Source organism: Abramis brama (genome assembly GCF_963993115.1).
Source record: "Abramis brama genome assembly, chromosome: 3".
Taxonomy (NCBI): Eukaryota; Metazoa; Chordata; class Actinopteri; order Cypriniformes; family Leuciscidae; genus Abramis; species Abramis brama.
Genome location: NC_139965.1, coordinates 57,116,386 through 57,140,787, shown reverse-complemented (window position 1 = coordinate 57,140,787; position 24,402 = coordinate 57,116,386). Strand labels below are relative to the sequence as shown.

General features: G+C 43.3%; 1 protein-coding gene across 1 annotated transcript in view; it reads right to left on the bottom strand.

The window, feature by feature from the left end:
* galnt18b (UDP-N-acetyl-alpha-D-galactosamine:polypeptide N-acetylgalactosaminyltransferase 18b) overlaps positions 1-24,402 on the bottom strand; it is a 132,621-nt gene that overhangs the window by 5,910 nt on the left and 102,309 nt on the right. The window contains exon 10 of the mRNA XM_084107830.1: positions 7,584-7,748. Within this exon, the coding sequence (XP_083963956.1) occupies positions 7,584-7,748 (165 nt within the window). The remainder of the gene's footprint in view (positions 1-7,583; positions 7,749-24,402) is intronic.

Here is a 24,402-nt window from a genome sequence, read left to right as displayed (position 1 = left end):
ATATGAAGGGCAATGCTAAATCAGCCCATCACTTGAACTGTTGCGCATCACTGGCTGATGTCGACATGAATGATCTCTCACGATCCCAGAGACCCAGGCCTGTTTCCAGACCTACTAATCAATTCAATATAAAGATTTGGTCAGTTGGCTGTTTTAAGAATAGCCTTGTACTCTTATATTAGGTCTAAGAAGTCGACCAGCATAGGAATTTGATATTGATCTCGTCTATTCCAGTGACGATGTGTGCATGAGCGTGAGACTGAGATTATACTGGAGCGTTGCCTTCAGCCACAGCTAATGTGAGATACATACATAAAAGGCAGCAGAGATATTTCATCATTGGAGAAAGGAGTTACAAATGGCAAGCGATAAGACCAAAACTAATTAACGAGAGTAACTGACACACATTTCAATGAGTAACATCATCATCTGTCCTATAAAGAGCGAAAACAATTCTAATAAACAGACGCTCACACTGTACTTTATGCATCTCATACAAGCTAGTAAAATCAGTATTATTAAAAGTAATCCATCAGCTGTTTTATTTCTATCCCCTTTCTTGTTATTAAATAAAATGGCTTTTTAAAAGTTACATTAAAACTGTAAACACAATGACTGTTTTAAAAGTGTAAACAGCACCAGCCACAAAGTACAGTTTCTGTATAGACCCCGACAGATACACCACTGATATTGAAATCTAGTTTAATTGCTTAAACTTACATTTTTAAATAAAATAAAATTTCAGTACATTTTTTCTACACTAAATTCAATTAATAATGAAGAAAGTGGAATGAAAACTATTTTCCTGAGAAGAAATTACAATATCAACTGTGAGTGAAGTGTATGAAACTACAATAATATAATGTAATATAATATAATATACAGTAGTCAACATTTGAAGTGGATCATTTGAAGTGGATCTGAAGTGGATTTGAAGTGGACTGAAATTCCCCAGTGCTTCCACTACAATCCTCCCTCCTTTAACTAGTACTAATGAAAATGTAATTCCTGAAATCAGAAATAGACATTGTTACTAGAAAAAGTACATTCTTAGTATCAAGAATTTACATTTTAAATAGTACAGATTTAATTATTGATATCAGAAATGCATCCTGTGAATGAATGAAAGCTAAAATGGCTTGCCATAGCATGTCACAGTGTTTTAAATGATAAAAGAAATACTTGATACTTGATGGTTATTATTTACTATTTATGTGCATCCATATTGACCAGTATGTCCAGCCAATCAACATTTGAAATGCAATACAGCCTATAAATCAATAGTCAATGTCAATACATTGCTTTCCATCTTGCTTTATTACAGAGTTGTAATTAAACTGACTTGTGGACTAGATAATCATTGTCTTGTTTTAAAAGTATGTGCACCTATAATCAGTGTTCGAATTATACCGTGAGCTTCGGGGGGGTACAGCTATTTCGACTGGTGACGTCACTCTCCATTTTGTATTGGCTTACACACATGAGAACCACTAATCTATATGCGAAATTCCCTGAATATTGATACGGACAATATTTGCTTGGTACAGAGAGCTTCAGGAGCTGCGTGAACTTTTATCTAGCTAGACTAAGGGGCTGTTTACACCTGGCCACTTCATGCGTTTTCTGTGATCTGATAGCTATCCGATCGTGAAAAGACCAGGTGTAAATGCCCCCCGAAACGCATTCGAGACAGATTTAAATCCGATCGCTCAAACCACTTTAGGAGGAGGTCTGAGACTCGAAACTGGACAAGTGTAAATGCATCTGGTTGTTGAAACCACATATGTAAATTTCACTCCTCCCAAAAATGCTAAAAAATAAACGTGTGAGAGCATGTTATAGGCTATATGTCATGTTATAGACAGATATGACTAAGCTACTGCAACACGCATCAACGCAAATGAGCATCTGAGCATCTATTCATCAAGCCAACGTGCAAACTATCGCAAATCAATTGCTATTTGCTAAAACTATTTGCTTTCGGTGACGTGAATAAATAAATAAATAAATAAATAGTTGTATTTCACTCTTACTTTTTTTTGTCAGGCAAAAAAAGTCACAGAACACAGCCCTGGAAGTGGCCAGCATTAGCAAGCAAGACACAGAAAGGCCAAAAGATGCACTGCCCAGCTGGGTTAGACAGACAGACAGACAGACTAGAGAGAGACACACATCAACTTAACTTTACTGTTCTTTGCTGACATCAAACTTGGAGAGGAGAGAACACAAGTCTACCTGATTGCTGTTCCCGCAATTCACTCTCATTGTGAAAGTTGAAAACAAACTTGACACATTAAAGTGCTCTAGTTTCAAGAGAAATTACATTTAGTTGTGAAAATAGCATCTGTCATATTATAAAATATGTAAGAATTTTGTCTCTGGATCTCAGAAGAGCCCTTTAGCTTGATGTGCCACTTATTTTGTTAGGGAGACTTTGAAAACACAACTCTTTCGACTATTTCCTTAACCAGCAACCAAAGAGCAAACCAGACCTGTTTACCATTACCATCATGGCTTATTTACATTATATAAACATGTGAACTGCCATGAAATTTATGTCTGGATTTCCAGGCTAGCAGTTCTCTTTCATCATCTCGTTTCGAGATCCACCTATGGGAAGGGCATCCGTACCTGACCTCTACAGAAGCATCCAATTGCACCAAGTCTGGCTAGACAGACAGAAACGCGCAGCCAATGCCAGGTAAGGCCACACCCCCTTACCTAGGCATATAACTTCTCCGCGCGCTGCTATTCCTCAGTTGACATTCGCTTCTCGTGATCTCTGCATTGACACAGTTCGGTTGGATTAACGTTACGCTGCTCACTTTCGAGTCTTCAGGAGGACATATCGCCAGATCACCATATCATATCTTCACCGCTGGCCCACCCATGGCTATGTGACCGCCTAAACCGCCGCTTCTCCGGGGAACAGCCTATCACGACGAGCCTGCCCGGCCGCGTGTGGTGCTCTCATCGCCGCTAAGGACTCTCTCGTTCTGCGCGGTCTGCTTGTGCTTTACACGCTCAAGAAGCTTTGGAGAACCCGGAGAATTGCGGTCATTGTAATTGCTGTCCGTGTAATGTTAGCTTTTACTAAGCCGGCTTTTAGTTGCACGACCCAGCGCGCCGTGCTCGGCCTTTCTGACTCGGATGGAGGACACTGTGATGATGACGCGCTACCGGGGGACTCCCGGAGCGCCACCTCTCTGAAATATTTGAGCTGACATCAGCCCAATCCGCATTCCCTGAAGAGGACATCTTCGCGGGAAAACCTCACTCTCGTTGACGAACCGTCCGGTTCCGATGACGGGGATGACGCGGTCCTTTTAGCGTTCCCTAGGCTAGCGCTCACGCGGCTTTGCCTCAGTCCATCCTCCTGGAAGTTTGTGAGCGAGCGGCCGTTCGTCTCAACATTGTGTGGCCAGCTCCACAGGAGGAAACAACTCCAGCACAGCTGGAGCGTCCCGCTAGACTGTTAACACGGTGTCACGGGCCTTGATGTGTTACGATTACGTGTTGAGGCTTTCAATTTATGCCTTCCTAGGAAGGCGGCCCCGAACGCAAGCTGCCTGCCTGTTGTTCGACCGTTAGGAGTATTGAGCCCGCTTTCACGGGCCACGAGCCCTCCGGATTCTCTCCCGGTCCCGGAACCCCTGTCCAAAAGACACAGGGTCTCCTGCGGACGGTCGGTTAATCCCGTCTCGTGGCTGCGCAGCCCGTGTGTTCAGTGACGCTGTCGTGAGGAAAAGTACATAAGCAGTGTTACGCACTTGGTTCCCCTCACCCAGTTATTAAAGGCTTCGGCCCCAGTGTTTTCCCAACACAAAACACATACATTACTAAACAACACATTTAACAAACGAATCAAATTAATTTGTGCAGATTTATATATCTGCCAACATAGAGAGCAAATCTTCACAGTTCTTCCGTTCGGGCGCAATTTGAGTCCCCGAACTTTCTGTCTGTGTGCGGAGGCGGGCGTGGCGCCCCTGAGACTATCAGGGCTGAGAATTCTGACTTACATAGACGATTGGCTCATCATAGCCAAATCGAAGGAGAAGGTGTTGCCGGTCAAAAAGCAATCTGACTCCCAGTCAGAATGTCATTTTCCTGAGCTTGGAATTTAACTCAGTCTCCATGCGAGCGCGTCTCTCTCAAGAGCGCATTCGCTCGCTGATGGACTGTCTGTCGCAGTTCAGAGAAGGGGCGAGAGTACAATATCGCGCATGCCTCAGGCTGCAGGGTCTCATGGCTTCATCTATCCAAGTTGTGCCGTTGGGTCTCCTGAGAATGAGAGCGTTCACGAAATGGGTTTTGTCACTACATTTCAGCCCGATTCGCGATCTCTGCCGCTCGGCTAACGGTGACGCGCGCCTGCTCGCTGGCCCTGCGCCATTGGGAGAGCGAGAACTTTTACGCACGGGGAACCCCCCTCGGGACGGTTATGATGCGAAAAGTTTTGATGACAGATGCGTCCTTAACAGACTGGGGAACCACCCAAGAAGGCAGAACGGTGAACGGTCTGTGGCTGAGCAGACTACGTTCAGCGCACATTAACTATTTAGAGCTTTTACCATTTGGAAAGCTCTGAATCATTTTCTGCCTCGCCTGCAGGGACATCCCGTTCTAGTACGGTGCGATAATACCACGGCAGTGGCTTATATCAACCGTCAGGGCGGCATGCGCTCGTCGAAACTCCACGCTCTAGCTTACAGGCTTTTGGTGTGGAGCAGACGGGTTTTTCTGTCATTACGCGTGACTCATGTTCCGGGCATTCTGAAAAGAGGCGCGGATCTGCTATCGAGGGGAAACCCAATCTACGGGGATTGGCGTCTTCACCCGCAGATAGTGAAGATGTTATGGATGAGATTCGGACAGGCAGCCGTAGATCTTTTCGCCTCGTGCGAAAACCACCATTGTCCTATGTTCTTCTCACTAAAGGACGTGGACGCGCCCCTCGGGGCAGACGCACTGGCCCACCCATGGCCCAAAGTGCGGCTGTATGCTTTTCCTCCCCTGTGCCTGATAATTTCACACTGGCCAGGGTGAGAGAGCACGGCCTGTCTCTCATTCTGATAGCACCCAGGTGGCCCAAAGCCCCGTGGCTGGCAGAGATAATCCCTCTGTTATACGCCGAGCCATGGTGCCTCCCCCCTCGCACGGACATACTGTTCCAAGCCAACGGGGAGATTTACCACCCCCACCCGGACAGGGTGGCTCTCTGGGCCTGGCCCGTGAGAGGACGAACCTAAATGCACTGGGGCTCCCGCCGCGTGTAATCGCCACTACTCAGAATGCCAGGGTTGTTTCCACACGATCCCTATATGGCTGTAAGTGGCAAGTGTTCGAAGGGTGGTGTGATGGGCGTGGTCTCACATCTTACCAAGACAGCTTTGCTCTCGGCCTTGGCATCTGCTATACGGGTCAGTGAGCTACATGCACTCTCGGTTCACCCCTCGTGCGCCAAATTCTTCCTAAGTGGAGATAAGGTTTCCCTTAAGCCTAACCCGGCTTCATGCCGAAATGCTTCCCTGCGTTCACTTCGGAGGTTTTGGAGCTATCCGCTTTTCACCCTCCACCCTTTGCCTCCCCGGAGGATCAGGGGCTGAATGCTCTGTGTCCCGTCCGTGCTCTGCAAGCATATATGACCAGGACCAGTACTTTCGCAAGAGCGACCAGCTCTTTGTTTCAAGGGCTCCCTCGCACAAGGGGAGTCCCATTTCAAAGCAATGCCTCTCACATTGGCTTGTGGACGCTATACTATGGCTTATGAAGCAAAGGGAGTGCAGCCCCCAGGGGGCATCAGAGCTCATTCCACAAGGGGCTTAGCCGCCTCTTGGGCTTTGTTCAGGGGAGTGCCACTGCAGGACATCTGCTCCGCTGCCAGCTGGGCCTCTCCTCATACCTTTGAGCGTTACTACCGGTTGGATGTCACCAGAACCTCGGTGGCACACTCGGTCCTAGGGGTAGGGTCCTCTTAGCCCTTTCCCACAGCCCCTTTGGGTTAACCAACGAGGAGTGAATGGGCCGGCTGGCCATGTTCATTCCTGTCACCAAGCATTCGCATTCCTTCTTGGGTTTAGCTATGTGCATTGGTGGTGTGGGGGCCATTATCATGTATGTGTCTCGTGCATGTTTCATGCCCTGCTTGTCCACAGCAGTTTAGCGTGGCGTCACCCTTGCAGGGTCATGTTTGTGGGACGTGTCAGGCACCGCCTCTCTGAGGTGACCGTCCTTCTCTGGCCTTCAGAACCTCACTGTGAGTGTATTGGACAATCAGGGAGCTGTCCATGTCTCTCCCATAGGTGGATCTCTAAACGAGATGATGAAAGAGAACAATAGGTTACTGTCGTAACCCCGGTTCTCTGAAACATCGAGTGGAGAGATCCACCAGCGTTGCCATGCTTGCCGCACGAGAAGCGAATATACTTACTGAGGAATAGCAGCGCGCGGAGAAGTTATATGCCTAGGTAAGGGGGTGTGGCCTTACCTGGCATTGGCTGCGCGCTTCTGTCTGTCTAGCCAGACTTGGTGCAATTGGATGCTTCTGCAGAGGTCAGGTACGGATACCCTTCCCATAGGTCGATCTCTCCACTCGATGTTTCAGAGAACCGGGGTTACGACAGTAACCTATTGTTTCTACCAATTTTAAATAAATCAATTAAATAAATCAATTAAACTAAAAGCAGATTAACCTTTTCATTATAGAAAACTATGCATAATATGTGACAAAATTGAAAATGAAATTAAATGTTATCAAAGTTGAGATCTGTTCAACTCAAGGATCTGCTCGACTGAATTGTTGTTGTGTTTTGTTAGCATTTTCTTTTCTTGGCTGGATGACTAAAACATGAGTTTTCATTATGGCAGTCACTCTTCCACTTCGCAAACAAGCACTGCAATGTCCTTGACAAAACATGACATCTCAGTGGAGCAGAAGAACAGAAACAACAGCTTAAAACCGCAACCTTAAAACAGCAATGTTGGTTAGTTAAAAAAGAAACCGATATCCCAAAGTGCCACCCCTACCTTTTCAGATACATACAGTTGACCATTTGTAATTGACCTTACGGCAGCATCTATGTTCATCAAACAAAATGTCATTGCTCCTGTTTTTCAAATAAAGACAAATAATCCACAAATAAGATGTAGTCAACAGATGCACAAGTGTCTTGGATGAAGACAATGTGCATTTAGTACATATATTCACTGTACATAGAAATTCATGGAAGAAATGGGCCAAATGTCTTGCTCAATTTGAAGAACTATAAAAACTCCATGCAATCATCTAGGCTAAATTGCATCTAGTGTTAATGAAAACTGTCCAAACCCACAAGCTTTATTAGTGTTTTTGTGTGTGTGTGTGTGTGTGTGTGTGTGTGTGTGTGTGTGTGTGTGTGTGTGCTTGACAGACAAAATGGTGCACAGCAATTTAGTTGACTATTTGGCCAGTCACTCATTCAACTGCCGTGAGGTAAATTACAAGCAGGTTGCCGTTTCCTGATGAAATTAAAATGTAATACAGTTTTTTAAGTGTACACCAAAGGAGTGAGAACCTGTTGAGAGAACGCAGACTGTATTACCTGAGTAAAATGCCAGTGGAGCTTCATGCGTTTAGCCGCAGCGTAGCTGCACTCAATGAGCCGTGGCCGGCCGTTCACATCCACCAGGCACTTGTTGTCATCATCGTCAACGGTGGGGCTCAAGATGCCCACGAATAACTGCTGAGTGCTGGTGTAGTATACATTCTGCAATGACAGAGCACACTCGTCAATAGAGGAAGCTTGTGAAAGAGCACATCTTGCAGCAAATAGTCACTTTATAAGCTACTGTGGAAGATTACAAGGACAGGCACTTGAACCTTTCAGTAAGATCAACATCTACTGTATATCTCATGTCACAAAAACATAATCTCCATGCAGCAGACCATGAAAATACACAAGCTAAAGGTGTGATTCCAAATCAACCCAAGATAGAAGGCACATTTTAATGCTTTTAAACTTATTAATGAAGCATTCTGGTGCTGTGCACTTTGCAAATTAAATTAAGGGAAGTTAATTTGCAAAGAAAAAAAAAATCACTCAGAAAATTGCTAGCAAATTTCACAAGTAATAAGAAAAGAAACTGGATGAAACGCATTGGATTAAATGCGAAATTTTAAAGTAGAAAGACTAAAATAGGTTTTTTTTATTTTATTTTTTTTACATAAAATAGTATGTAAAATGTACTCCAATCTTTGTTTTATTTACCTCAAAATTTAACCTCGAAAAAACAGAAACATGCTGCCTTACAACCACATAGTGCCAAGTGTTGCCACAGCAAGCACCACTTACATTTATTCAGAAAATGTCTAGTTATTATTAATATAAATATTATAGTTTACATATATGAGTTGCAAATAAAATTAAAGGAAAACGGACATAAATAATAGACCACATAAAGAATGACTCATTCGTGCAACTCATATATGTAAACTGTAATATTCTGAATGCATTTTCTGAATACATTTAAGTGGTGCTTGCTGTGGCAAAACTTGGCACTATGTAGTCGTAAGGCAGTTGCTAGGGTGTTGCTAGGTGGTTGTTAGGGAGTTATGGGTGGTTGCTAAGGCATTGTTAGGGTGTTCTGAGGGGTTGCTAGGGTTGTGCTAGGTGGTTGGTAGGCTGTTAATAATAATAATAATAATAATAATAATAATAATAGATTATAATTAAAAATACACCTTGCATTTATGAGTCGTTCTTTATGTGCTCTGTTATAGGACACTTTTTTAACAGTATGCTGCATTTTACGCATTTTGTTTTTCTCAATTCACACAGTTTAGAAAGAATTTATTTGTGTGTTAACGGTTTGATATGTTTCACATCTGGAAACTCTGAAAACTGTTCATTAATCATTGAATAAGGTTTGGGGATATGCTAACAAACTTCTTCCACTGTTTGAGTGCCAGGGTGCCTTTGTGGTTTTTTAGTTTTTTTGATTTGCAATACTAGTATACTTCTGTTTGTTGACTAGACAATGCATTATGCATGGTATACAAGTGAGAGCTAGCATTATGCATTAGACACACTCGAACAGAACCTCGCTGCATTAACACTTTAGAACAGATGGTCACATTTAGCCTCTACTAAGTGCCTAAAACTTTGCAGAGAAAAACACACCTTTATTAGTGTGGTGTTGAAGGGGTCATGTATTTTTCATGTACTTTTTTTTCCACGTGGTCCACTTATAAACATTAATCCAGGGAAATGTAAAAAAAATAATAATACTAATAATAATTCACAATATAATTTTTATGACCATCTTCCACCATCTGTCTGGCCATTTGAATTGAAAAGGGCATTTTCTGCAACCCAGGACTAGACCTAGCTAGACCTTGGGTTTCCTCTTTTGTTGCCACAGTCATGTTTAACTGTTTCAGAGAAAACTGAAGCACCGGTCACTGGACGTTTCACTTTGAAAGTGCTGTGAAACGTGTTACAAGGAATGAGACATAATTTTTCTAAAATGGACCCACATGCACTTTTTTCATGACGCTGGGCTGTTTAATAAAATCGCATCTGCAATGGAGAAAAAAGGCAATACGTAACTTGTTTCCCTTTTTTGTGAATTGGTGGCTAATTCGTGTGAATTTGTACAATCTCATGCATATGTTTTCGTACGATCTACAAACAACCCAGACAGCAACATAGTATCGGCCCAGATCCGGCCCACATCTGGTAAGCGTGGAATCCGAATGTACCAGATGTGGCCCGGATCTGGGCCGACACAATGTTGCTGTCTGTGAAAAAAAAAAAAGGCTTTAAAACAATTTTCACTCAGAAAATTGCTAGCAAATTTCACAAGTAATTCGAAAAGAAACTATATTAAATATTTTTTTCTTGTAAAATGTACTCCATTCTTTGTTTTATTTACCACTAAATTTAACTTTGAAAAATTAATTTTTACAGTGTACTTACACCCCAGTGAAGGTTATGTTTAGGATTTGATCTTCATTTGATCTTTACTTTTTGTCTAAAAATCATGTTTTCTTATGATTCACATTGTACGAATTAATACAAAATTACCATCTCGCACAATAATTATGTTTTCCTGTGAGATCGGGTTCTATCCCTCACTATCAGTCTCTTTACAAGACCTGCATTATCTGGACAAGATCACAAAATAATCCAGGCTGAAATGTGGCGCACAAACTGTTATGATCAGACTGAAATTATCAAGGAGAGTTAAAAAAATAAACTTCAGCCTCTCTTCAAGTTGGAAGAGCAGTAGAAGCTAATAAATAAACTGACAAATGAATGAACTAATCGGATGGTTGCAGGTTTTAATTTGACAGGAAATGACTATTGTGTCACAGAGGCCAAGCCAAATCTGTCCAGGATTCAAAAGGAAACACTGCTAATTGTGTAGTTGATGTAATTTCCTTTGATGGGACGGGTGTCGATGTGTGAGCCAGAAACACCAGTGGCATCTGTCTGAAGAATCACCGGCAGTCACTCCAGATGGCCCTTCAATGACATATATGATGAAGAGACTTAGCGTGTGTAGTGCATGTTTCTGTGTGTGACTGAACGTGTGTAGAGAGAAGGTGAGCAGAAGGAGAGCAGCCGAGGGGCTGAGGAACATCTGGCAGACGTGTCAGGCTAGTCTCTTCAGGGCTAGTTTGGCAGAAGCAAATCGCTGTTTAAGTCACAAACTTAACATTGCTTGCTGCCTCATGCATAAAAAAAGATTTCACCCATGAATGAATTCTTCAAATGTGTCACTCTAATGGAAGCTCTGAAGCAAAAACAGAGTTGAAAAGTGTGGAGCGCTCCATTTGTCCCTGAGTTAGCAGAGAACTGTGAGGCAGATACATCTTTCTCCTGAAGGATTTTCACTTCGAGAGTCCTCTGGCCAGCTTTAATTTCAAAAGATAATATTACCAATGTTTTCTGATGTAAAACTCTTTCTTTTGATGATATTTGGTTTGAGGACAGTACTTCAGGCTTTTAGACTACAGTCCCAGGTTGATACTAAGCATTATTCTACACATAAAAAGGTAACAATTGTTGGATATAAAGAAAATATGTTAATGGTATGCTGCTGATTCACCGTTTTAAAACACACCTGGTTATAAAGGGGGGAAAAGGGGGGTCTGTAAAGTCAACATGAAATCAAAATAAACATTTTTACTTTCAGGTAAACATTCCTGGAATTATTTTTCATCCTCAAACATTATCTCCTTGCGAGAGACCCCTTTCTAAAACGCAGCTAATAGCAGCTACAGTATATCACTGGTTCTCAACATTTTTGACTGCAAGAATTACAATAGAATTGACAATATTCAAAAACCCATATATTCATGGTTTATTTAGAAAAATAAATCGTGACCCTTTACAATAAAGTCCCACTTGGTAACATTATTTACCTGATAACGAACTAACAATGTAAAATACTTCTAAAGCATTTATTAATCTTCGTTAATTTAATTGTATCAATTAATATTATTTAATGGACCTGAGATAACATGAACTCACGATCTGAGTTATATTAAAGCTTCATTATGCAGCTTTGCCGATTTCTTCGCTGTTTTCTCGCTTTTTGCTCGCGGGTTTCTCTATAGAGCTCCCCCTACAGCTTCGGAATAGATATTTGACAACACTGTCGTCAAAACTCGTTGGCTCGTCCCATCTTCTCCCGCTGGTCATGTGCATTTGTTTTCAAAGAACCCGGCGAACGCACGGAGCCATGTCCACTGAGGTATGTATAATACACAGAAGGCTAGCATTTAAATGTTTAGATAATATATGTGTGCAGTGCCGTAAAGCAGTTTGTTACATCGTTACATTGGGCCCGCCGGCCCAAAGTTGCAAGGGTGGTTTTTCGTCTCACAGGCGCTCGAGGGGTGCGAGAAGACCACCATTCAACCCGAAAACAGTCATATAACCATTCCAATGACTCTGAAGCTGTCCGGTTAAGATAAAAAAGTTACTTAGTTCACCTTTAAATAATATCCTGGCTCTTCCCAGCTTTGTAAAAAATTTAATAGTGCCCGAGTTTTTGAGGCTCCAAAAAGCGCATCCATCCATCATAAAAGTAATCCATACAAAATAAATGCCTTCTGAAGCGAAGCGATGCATGGGTTTTTGTAAGCGAAATATCAATCTCTTCTCTTATATCAAAATCCGTTGACATTTTTCTTTAAAACTTCTCACTTTAGACTTAAGTGTTTTGTTTTGCTCTATCATCTGCGCTTCTACGTTCGTCAATACGTCATGTGTCGGGTCAGAGGTCACTCTTCTACCGGAACTTGACTCTCTCATGAACGCGCGTCCAACCATTACCAGAAAGCAGTGATTATAGTTTATAAAGTTTTAAATATGGATATTTTTCTTAAAGAAACCCCATCGCTTAACTTCAGAAGGCCTTTATTAACCCATTGGAGTCGTATGGATTGCTTTTATTCGCTTTTTGGAGCTTCAAAAACTCTTCAAATGTCATTACAAAGCTTGGAAGAGCCAGACTATTATTTAATATAACTCTGATTGTGTTCGGCTGAAAGAAGAAAGTAATATATACATGGTTTGAGGGTGAGTAAATTATGGGATAATTTTCATTTTTGGGTGAACTATTCCTTTAATATAAAAGTTTCCAGCAAGCATTGCCAAGAAAAATGTTTCCTTTTTGTTTAATGATCAATGAAGAAAAAGACCTGTACAGACAGGTAAATCTGAAAGTCAAACAACAAATTACACTGTATCATGAAGATTAATGAAGAGCACAGCCATTTATGTCAAATCCCTGCCCTGATCTACAACATTCTGGGAAAAACAAAGACAGCAGGTCATTGCAATTTCATTGCAATTATCATGCTGGTTGGACTTACTAATAGAATAGCACCTCAAAGAGAAACCACGCTGACCTTCTCATGTGCTGATGAGTCATATTCTCAATCCAGTAGATATAAGGCCTACATCATTATGGCAAAATTCATAATTGGTAACTCTTTTCCTTTGTTAACTGCAGTTTTGAATTTTGATAAACAGAATTAACATTCAAAATATTTTCTGCAATAGAAATTTTTAATGGAAAGTATCTTCATGGAACCATTCAATGCCAATAAAGAACTCTTAAGAGTGTAGTATATTAGTTACTTATTGGCAAATTTTAATTCCTCTGATTTGCCGTTACATTTAAGCACTCAATAGATGTCTGTGATTGGTAACCCCGCTCAATCTCTGAAAAAAAGAACATTTGAGTCAATGGGAGTAGAACTAAATGCAATTGTGTACACAACACATTTTATATTCAATTAATCGCAGAAGCCACATTCATAATCTCAAATATTATTTCAGTTAATTGTCAAGCAAATCAAAAACTACAGCAGGTTGGGCAACACTTTATATAACAGTGTCCTTGTTACACGTTACATGCAGGGTTTGAAATGAACTTTTTCACCCATCAGCCAATTTGGCTACTAAATTTTTAAGTTACCGGCCATTCAGAACTTCTACTAGCCAAAAAAAGATATATATATAGGCTATATTAAAATTTGGATTTCATAAATTCATTTCTTATTCAAACAAAATCGCCTCGGTTACGACTGTAACCCCGGTTCCCTGAAGAGGGAACGAGCGTTGCGTCGAGATTGACGCTAGGGGAACGCTTCGCGTGATGATGTCTTGAAGCACATGTAAAATCAGCCCAATGGCGTGGCGGAACGTCAGATGCGGGTGACGTCACGTACCTGGAAACTATAAAGCCTGCTTGAAAACAGAGAGCGGCAGCTTCGTAAAGTCTGAAGTAGCAGCTGACAGGCATGAAGGAGATATGGCAAGGTGACGCAACGCTCGTTCCCTCTTCAGGGAACCGAGGTTACAGTCGTAACCGAGGCGTTCCCTTTCAAGGGAACTCGCGTTGCGTCGAGATTGACGCTAGGGGAACGTCTATACCAACGCCACCATAGCTACAAATGTCTGTCCTGTGTGAAATCACGAAGAGCAGCACTAGGAAGACAGAACATGAGACCCTGGAGTAGAGTCCAGGTCCAAGGAGTAAAATCTGACGAAAGTGTGCGGTGAGGACCAGCCTGCCGCATCACAAACGTCCTGTAAGGACACTCCTGATATAAGGGCCTTGGAGGCCGCCATACTCCTAGTAGAGTGCGACCGGACAGCCATAGGAGAAGGCTGTCCGGCTGCCTCATAAGCAAGCGAAATGGCCTCAACCACCCACTTGCTCATCCTTTGCTTAGACACTGGAGATCCCTTGTTAGGGGACCCAAAACACACAAATAATTGATCACTTTTACGCCACAGGGCAGCTCTGTGGACATAAGCGTCTAATGCCCGGACTGGGCAAAGCAAATTATTAGTCTCCTGGTCCGCATTCTGAAAGGGAGGAGGACAGAAGGCCTGCAATATAATAGGTCTGGCCACGTTAGTGACCTTGGGGATATAGCCCGGTCTTGGATGCAGAAAAGCTTTCACCATACCCGGAGCAAACTCCAAGCATGACGGGGCAACCGACAGTGCTTGGAGGTCCCCTATCCTCTTAAGAGAGGAAATGGCTAGGAGGAACAGAGCTTTCAATGTTAAAAACTTCTCAGGAACCTACTCAATAGGCTCAAAGGGGGCCAGGGAAAGGCCTTGCAGGGCAATGGACAAATCCCACGGCGGCACCCTAGAGCGAACTGCAGGCCTCAGCCTCCAGGTGCCACGAAGGAAACGAGATACCAGAGGGTCCTTCCCCACAGACATTCCACCCAAAGGAATGTGGTAAGCACCTATGGCTGCCACATAAACCTTTAAAGTGGACGGGGTCAGACCTGCAGTGAACCGTTCTTGCAGGAATTCCAGCACTGTACCAACTGGGCAGTGAACTGGGTCCAACCGACGGTCACTACACCAAGAAGTGAATACTCTCCACTTCAGGGCATAAAGTTTCCTCGTGGAGGGAGCTCTGGACTGTAGAATGGTCTCAACAACCTCAGTTGAGAGACCTGACTCTATGAGCTGGGCCCCCTCAGAGGCCAAGCCCACAGGTTCCACAGTTCTGGCCGAGGGTGAAATATCGAGCCCTCCGCCTGGGACAGAAGGTCCCTCCTGACGGGTAGCTCCAGAGGAGGCCCGTCGAGGAGCGACACAAGATCGGGAAACCATACTCTGCCCGGCCAGCGCGGGGCTATAAGAAGCAGGCAAACCCGGTCCCTGCGAACTCTTTCCAGAACTCCCGGGAGCAGAGCAACTGGGGGAAAAGCGTACAGACGTAGCCTCGGCCACGTCTGCACCATAGCATCCAGTCCCAGAGGAGCTGGGTGCGTGAGGGAGAACCAAAGTGGACAGTGAGACGTCTCTCGAGACGCAAACAGATCCACTTGTGCTTGGCCAAACTCCCTCCATATCAGCTCCACCACCTCGGGGTGGAGCCTCCATTCCCCGGGCCTCAGCCCCTGTCTCGACAGAGTGTCTGCTCCTAAATTCTGGACCCCGGGGATGTAGGCTGCCCTGAGAGACAGCAACTTCCCCTGGGACCACAAGAGGATATGGCGTGCCAGATTGGATAATGGGCGCGAGCGCAAACCCCCTTGGTGATTTATATAGGCGACTACCGAAGTGTTGTCCGTATGTACTAGCACATGGTGTCCCCTGAGATCTGTGATAAAGCTCCTCAGAGCCCGGAAGACAGCTAACATCTCTAGGCGATTGATATGCCAGGAACGATGATGGTCTTCCCACAGACCTTGAGATGAGCGACCCTCTAGGATCGCTCCCCAGCCCGTGAGGGAAGCATCCGTCGTTAGCAGTTTGCGACGACAAGGAGCTCCCAGCACTGGGCCTTGGGACAGGAACCAAGGTTTCTTCCACATAACCAAGGCACGTAGGCATCGCCGCGTGACCTTGATTGTGCGAAATGGGTTGCCCCTCGGGGAAAACCCCCTGGTCCTGAGCCACCACTGCAGGGGCCTCATGTGTAGCAGTCCAAAAGGTATCACGTTGGAAGCTGCTGCCATGAGACCCAACAGTCTCTGGAACTGTTTGACAGTGAGTAGCTGGCCTAGCTTTACACTTTTCACAGCTGCAAGGATGGACTCTATACGTGGCGGTGACAGGCGCGCCTGCATCGACACAGAATCCCAAACCACGCCTAAGAAAGTGGTCCTCTGTAGTGGAGAAAGAACACTCTTCTTGGTCGTTCAACCGTAACCCCAACTCTTTCATATGGGCGAGAACGACATCTCGATGTCGAACCGCCAACTGATGCGACTGAGCTAAAATCAACCAATCGTCGATGTAGTTCATTATGCGAATGCCCTGGAGGCGCAGAGGCGCCAGAGCTGCATCCATGCATTTCGTGAAAGTGCGGGGTGATAAAGCTAGGCCGAATGGAAGAACTCGATATTGGTATGCTTTGCCCCCGAAAGCAAACCTCAGGAACTTCCAGTGACATGGACGGATGGAAATGTGGAAATATGCGTCCTTGAGATCTATCGTGACAAACCAGTCCTCGGACCTGATCTGTGGCACGATCTGTCTCAATGTTAACATTTTGAACTTGAGCTGCATGACTGACTCGTTCAGAACTCGAAGATCTAAAATGGGACGCAATCCCCCGTCCTTCTTTGGAACTATGAAGTACCGGCTGTAAAACCCGGTTTCCCTGCTGGAGGGAGGTACATATTCTATGGCCCCTTTCTCTAACAGAGTGTTTACTTCCTGTTCCATAACCAGAACCTGCTCGGGGCCCACCACTGTGGGTAGAACCCCCATAAACCGAGGTGGGCGTTTCTTGAATTGTATTTGATACCCTTTTTCCACGGTCTGCAGGACCCAACGAGAAACATTTGACAGTAGCTTCCACGCTGTCAAAGATTCTACTAGAGGTACCAGTCTCTCGAGACTGGTTTCTGGATTTTGTTGCTGTTGAGTAGTCGGCTCGTCGCCCTGTAGCGGCGCACCGGCAGGGAACGACTGAACGGACTGCTCTAACACCCTCCTCAGAGGGGGCGGGCATCCCGAGGCCACTACGTTTCCGGGTGGTCCTTGAGATATGTGCTCGCCGGAGACCGCTGCGCCCTGAAACACCGGAGGTGGCAGGGTTGGCAGAACGGTCCCCTGAGGGTACCGAAGGGAGACGGGCACCGTAAAAAGAGGTGTTGACCGCTGCACTTCGGGGGGGACTACCCTCATTTGTCCTGAGCCCTCGGACGTCAGGACTTTTTCCCAGCAGCCTTCTTGGCGGTAATAACGGTCCTCAGATCCGTTCTACCCCTCGAAGGCTGCTGGGTTTGAGCGTGCCCTCCGTGTCCCCGTGGTTTATGTGGGGGAGCGCGGGCGGACACACTCTGTTTTTGAGTTGCACGATGTTCAGTGCTTTTTTTAGATGAGTGAGGCTGCTCCCGCTCAGCAGCCTCATGAAAAGATCGGCGGGGGAGAAGTTTTTGCAAAGCAGCTGCCTGCTTAGATGCTTCCTGAAGCTTATCAACAGCAGCAGTAACAGCGTTGCCAAAGAGACCATGTGTAGAAACCATAGACTGTAAAAAATATGGACAAAGCGTCTGTGACGTCACCCATAGACTTTCTGAAGAACGGTTTTGAAGCCGTTTATGGGGGGTATGGGCGGCGCCATCTTGGGAAATCTTGGGAAATCCTAACCCCGCCCACCTTCTGACACAGCGCGCGTCACTCAGCTCACTGTGCTACTCCGGTCATCTTTGAGTATATTTTAGGCAACGAAATATGTTATAAAACACCATACTAACTCTTTTCGTTTTCATTTAAAGAAATCTTAAACATTATAGCCACACAAATGTGGTTCAGGCAACGCATATTGATTATATTCACTGCACATAACGTTTGCCTATTTATAAAAAAACAAAATATAAAACACAAACCTGCCTCTTTTCGTTTTAAATATAATATAAAAATATTAAACAATGTAATATGGTCCAGGCAATATGTGCATTTGTACTAAACAACAGATTTTGCAGTAAACAACATTATAGATCATCTTCGTTGTATTAAAATTTAAAATGACAAAACTCAACCCAGTCTCTTTTTGTTAAATTTCAGTTTTATCAATATTAGCCATTATAAAAGTATAAGTAAAAGGTATAAGAAGCTATACAAATAAAGCAAACAATTCAGTCAAACATACAAAGTCAGCGCTCTAGTCTAACCATACAACGGTAAAGTTAAATAGCTTATAAAGTTATGAAACTTCCCCTCAGCCAAAACGATTGGCCAGGGAACAAGTTATAGATTCACAAAACCAAAAATAGCCCGTTAGATATAACGTTACACAAGACGAATTATACCTCATGTTTAACCACTACAGAGACACCAGGGTCAGCGGCGAACGACTAGCCGAGGAAAAGCTGTTGCAGGCGGGGTACATGCGCCGAGCGCCCGGTCATCATCGCTGGATCTCACAACTGGATAAAATTTTCATAAATCTTTAAATAAACCACAGATTTGAGCTTTAAACAACTACATTCTCGCCTGAAAAACTCTTAAAACTACATTTCATGATACAGAAACAGTAGTATTATATTTCAAATGTGTTAAAAAATGGCGCTTCTTATGTTGTCATTCTCCAGTTGGCGCAGCCTAAGCTGTCAATCAAGCTGTCAATCAAAGTTAACCACGCCCTTATTTGTCATACATTTTATATCTAAATACTATCTAAACTAACGAGTTAGAAAAAAATTTACTACCCTCGCCGTTGTCAGGCACTCGGAACCTATCGAAAAATAAAATAAAAGTCCATGGGACCAACCTGTAAAAACATGAATTTATGCTGTGAAAATGGACATTTTAACATGGGGGCTATGGACATTTGCTCCCTTTTGGGACCTTCCCCTAGCGGATTTTCGATGTATTGCAGTTTTTCGCACTTCCGGGTAGGCTTCATTTTTCAGATGAGAATGTTGCCCCTTGGTAGAAACGGGAGAATCTAACAGAACATTTTTCTCTTTGTCCTTAATATCACTGAGGTTGAGCCACAGATGCCTCTCAGTGGCCACCAGGGCTGCCATAGACCGCCCGATTGATTTAGCGGTCTCCTTGGTGGCCCTGAGAGACAGATCTGTGGCTCTGCGTAGTTCAGCAACAGCCTCAGGACTAATATCCCCGCCCTCATCCACATCACTCAATAATTCAGCCTGATAAGCCTGCAGCAGTGACATAGTATGAAGACACGCTGCAGCCTGACCAGAAGCTGAATAAGCCTTGCCCACCAGAGAAGATGTTACTCTGAGGGGCTTATTAGGCAACGCCGGAGTTTTTAGTGAAGATGCCGTCGCTGGAGAGAGATAGCTCGCAAGCGTCTCTTCCACCTTCGGCATCTCCCCATAACCATGCTCTTTATACCCAGATATAGCAGAATAATTTGTGGTTTGTGAATTAAAAACTCTATAAGAAACTGGTCTCCCCCACGATCTCGACACCTCGGTGTGGAGATCGGGGAAAAACGGCAGACTTCGGCGTTGTGGTTGTGCACGTGAGGGCAGGAAGCGTTCGTCCAGTTTACTTTTTGAACGAACGTCCTGTTTATCAGATGGCCATTCAATACATAATCTATCAACTGCTCTCGTCACTACATCCAGCAATTCTTCAAATGCATGAGACTGAGGTGGGGCTTCCTCAGACTCAGCCTCAACACTAACAACATCCAGTTCCTCAGAACTGGACAATTGCAGTGTTTGTTCTATCATCGGGGCGGAAGAAACCGCAGCGCGTGCTTCCGAACCCTGATGACAGACATCGGGTCTATCAGGTAAGGGCTGAGATAGGGCAGAGCCCGTCTCAGACCCCGCTGATAGATCCATTTGCGAACCCCAGGACTGAGATCGCCGCTGTGCCTCGGCAGCAGCGGGACCCGAGCCCTGGGGGACGCGAGCTTCCCGGAAGAAACTCAGCCGGGATCGGAGCGAGCGCATGGACAGCGCCTCGCAATGCACACAGCCAGCACCCTCGAGTGCTGACTGGGCATGCTCCTCTCCCAAACAAACAATGCACAGAACGTGAGTGTCCCTACCCGTAATAAAACGCGGGCAGGGATGCACACACATTCTGAACTGTTCGCTGGACATAATTGCTTTCAGTGACAAGACAACAATAAATAGACAGAGACAGATTTCACATAGAGCGCTACTGAAGACACAGAAGCTGCCGCTCTCTGTTTTCAAGCAGGCTTTATAGTTTCCTGGTACGTGACGTCACCCGCATCTGACGTTCCGCCACGCCATTGGGCTGATTTTACATGTGCTTCAAGACATCATCACGCGAAGCGTTCCCCTAGCGTCAATCTCGACGCAACGCGAGTTCCCTTGAAAGGGAACCCATCATCCAGCAATCTCCTCCCTTCCTCATTCATTCTCATATTTTTTACCAAAAATGTTTTTTTTTTAGGTGGACAGATGAATACAGTACAAAGAACATGTAGGATGTTGGAAAATAGCAATGTCTTTTCTGTTAACCAAATGCTTTTTACTCTACGCTATTGCTTCAGTGCAATTAAACAAGTGCACCGGTATTTGTTGTGTAGTGACGGGCATGTTCAAGTAAGACAGAAATGTGCAGATTCTGCGCAATACGCTGTATTTAATAGATCAAGATGACTCTGTGCAGATTTGGCTTACACAAACTTCCCCAGCAAAGTGAGTAAACATAGTAACATGCCAAATTGGCTAGAGATTTGACAGCGTTACCCGCTAAAGTTCATTTTTACCCGTATTTGGCGGGTTGGCGGGTGTTAATTTCAAACCCTGTTACACGTAGTTACTATAGTAATTACCAACTATTTATAAATTGTCCATAATCACATGCAACTAACCCTAAACCACATCCTAATCTCAGTACTTAAATGTATAAATTGCACTGTAACACTGACACTTTAAAGTATAACTTTACTAGTGACACTTTAAACCGCAGGTTACCTAGCACTGCTGTTTCACAAATCTTTTCTGAACAGTGTGCCATTCTCTGAACAGAACAGAGGGAGTGAAGGATCTGAACTAATCTCCTTGGGAAAAGCTTTGTTTTCTACATGTTCAGTAGTGTGTTCATGTGTGCATAGATTTGAGACATTTGCCAAGAACTTCCTGTGTTTGTATGGACACCATTGTCAAAAAACCCCATCCCTGCTGTTCTAATGAAAAAGAAAAAATAATGTCAGCCTGTACCGACTTTTGCTCATACTTCAGAAGTTAGGAAGGCAACACCTTTGGAGAAAACCAGATACTGTTTTTAACAAACATGGAGTGTATATGTTCACTCAAACTTACTGTATATTCACAAGTGAAGAGGAAAAAAGCTGTTGTTGTTGAAGGTCCATCGTATCAGTCATTAGCATCAAATGTCTAATTAGCTTTTACTTAAAAGTATGCCAGCCAGCACCAGCATTTTTGATGTATGTAAAGTCAATACATCAAAAGAAAGAACAGAGCCTCTGCTTTTAAATTAACCAAAAAACTTTCTTCAATACTTGAATGTGGGTGTTCATAAAAAATAAAAATAAAAAGCTTGCGCTGTCCTATATCTCTTTGTGGGTTTGATATTTTATTTGGTAAAATTAGGCAAATTTGATTTATAAGCTGTTGAATGTTTGATGATCACGTTAGCTTGTGCGTAAGCAACTTCTATCCACTCCTTCTGGTTTACGCAGATCTTTTTGGATCGAGATATTCTGTACTCTTTCAGAATATGTGTAACAGCCAATCATAGTGAAAACACGGATTGCTGGTGTAACCCCCCCGGTTCTACTCGCACTGCTCTGAATAGGATTCGAACTGCTGTTTCCAGCATGTGAGGCAGGCATGCTAACATTCGCTAGTGCACCTCTTGAGGAAAACCAGTCAATGGTGGTAAAGCGTTGTAATAAACTGCAAAAAATCTTGTCAATTGAATGGGAATGTTTTTTTGTTTTTTTATCACCCTCAAGACACTCCCACATGCTGATTTCTGTTCATAAATTCCTGAGGGTTTTCTTAGGCAAAGCCAATGTATGCGACAAAAGCAGAGCAGAGAAAGAAAGAAATATGAATATTACTACCTATAACAAATCATCAACCTAAGCACACAAATAAAAGCATATCTCACACATAGAATATTTATACATAGACTACACTAAAAAAAAATATTTTCACAATCAATAAAGCAATAAAAACAAGTGTACTTGGAGTCTAAAATGTACACTTTTGTAAATCTGGATCTATTACTGAAAATTAAACACTGAAAATGCATTCATCTGTGCTGATGGCATATAATATTCATACTGGTTAACAAAAAAACAAAAACAAAATATTTGTAGAAAGCTCTGGAAAATCAAACAGCCATCCCTGCACAAAAACACTTATGACTGTCATCCCAGCCCACTCTATTGCAGCTCTATTGTGTCTGACTCTGTATTGTGTGACTCATATAAAGGCGATGTGCAGTTTCACTAGTTTTAATACTCATAGTACACAAAAAATAAAGTAATAACCACCCAGAGGAACATTTTTATTGCTTCATTATAGCTCAAGAGACTTAATGGAGTTCTCAGTTACTCCTCATTTCATCTTGGATATTTCTAAATAATAATAAACCTCTCAAAATAGTTTTAGCATGTAAATGAATATGGCAATGTTAATGTATTTGGTCCCGGCGGACAAAGTTGCTATGAGCATCTAAGATATAAAGATGCTCGAATGAAAGATATAAAGATATAAAGATGCTCGAATGAAACATGTAAAGATGCTGCATGAAAACGTACATTAAAAAAAAAACGTATAAAAAATCCCATAGCAGATCTAGGCAGGTGGAGCTGGGGGAGGTGGAGGGTTTCAGAGTAACTCTGATAGCGTGCTGCATGACTAACCTACAGAAAACACTGAACCAGACTATTTAAAAGTTGAGCAAGAAATCTCATTGGCTGCAGAATCAGCAAAGGCCAATCTGCTTGTTCCATGTAGTTAATGATGTGATTGACAGAGGATTGCATCTAAAGGACCTATCAGCCTGTGCCATCTTTCATGACTTATAGGCCATGTTCACACAGCAGCAGAATACGGTTGTCAGTCCTGAATTTGAGTCCTTAAAGGTAGTGTAGGTAGGATTGTTATAAAAAACTTTTTTCCAAATTTGTTTAAACTTTTTATATATATCAATGCATAATTAAAATGTAAGTACTCTGATAAAAAGAGTATAAAAATCGAGTGACTCTAGACCGTTTAATCTGTATTAAACACAGCTCATTATTTCCATTCGGGACGAAACAAAGGATTGGCTTAGGCGACTGTCACTCTCTCGCAACCATGGCAACCACCCTTTTGCCACACAGGATCTGCCCATATGCGCGCGCACCTGTTTGATTTGAGGAATTCAAGAGGCACGGAACCTAGGAATAGCAAAACAATGGCAGAGAAAGAGCAATCAAAAATTCACATTACCGGCATATGCAGTTAGCGAAGGCAAACAAGGCAAAAAAGGAAGACAGTACTAGAAAAGGTAATGAACAAAAAGTCTTTGAATAAAACGCGTGTCAATATCCTCGGACCCTAGTTGCACGGCCTCTTGCACGACCTCCTCTGCTTCGCCCTCGACCCCGGACCTGTCCTCGAGCTGACGATGCGGTACTTGTCTCTGGAGAGTAGTCCTCATCAGAGTCAACAATGCTTTCATCATGGAAACTCTTACATGCAGAACACCTTATATGTTATGAATCTTACACGAAATTCATCTTCATCACAGTGTAAATGATGGTAATGGAAAAACGTGTATCATGCAACCTGTTTTTAGCTTTGCCTTATAGATAACTATCTCGTTAGCGAATCAAAAAATATATATTTTAAACTTTACCAATATCAATATGCTAGCTTGATAGTGAGTACTAAAATACATCTTATTTGTTTATCTTCATAATGATAAAGTTAGATTTTTTTTATTACATGTGATTCTGACATGATGTCACTACATGCACTGCACTCCTTCCTCTCCGCTCGTCTCAGGTAAATAATGCGTCTTCAGCTCAGCGGTCGGCGTCGCGCGTTCATGTGTTTTGGGGGCGTGGCTTTGGAAGGAGCCCAGAAGGGAGGGGGTGGAGTGAATGGAAATAATGAGCTGTCTTTAAAACAGTCGTGAGAGGTCTACAGACACTCGATTTTTATACTTTCTTTTTCAGAGTACTTACATTTTAATTATGTTTTGATATATAAATAAAGTTTAAACAAATTTGGAAAAGAAGTTTTTTATAAAAATCCTACCTACAATACCTTTAATACGGTTACTTTCACGCACAGTTCAGTTATTTACAGGCGTGAAAACCACATTCTATAACAAACACACCCATACATCAGGACTCACAACCGCATTCTTGCAAATCCCATGCTGTGTGGATAGAACTGAATTCGACAACTAGTTGCCTGTCACGTCATACAGT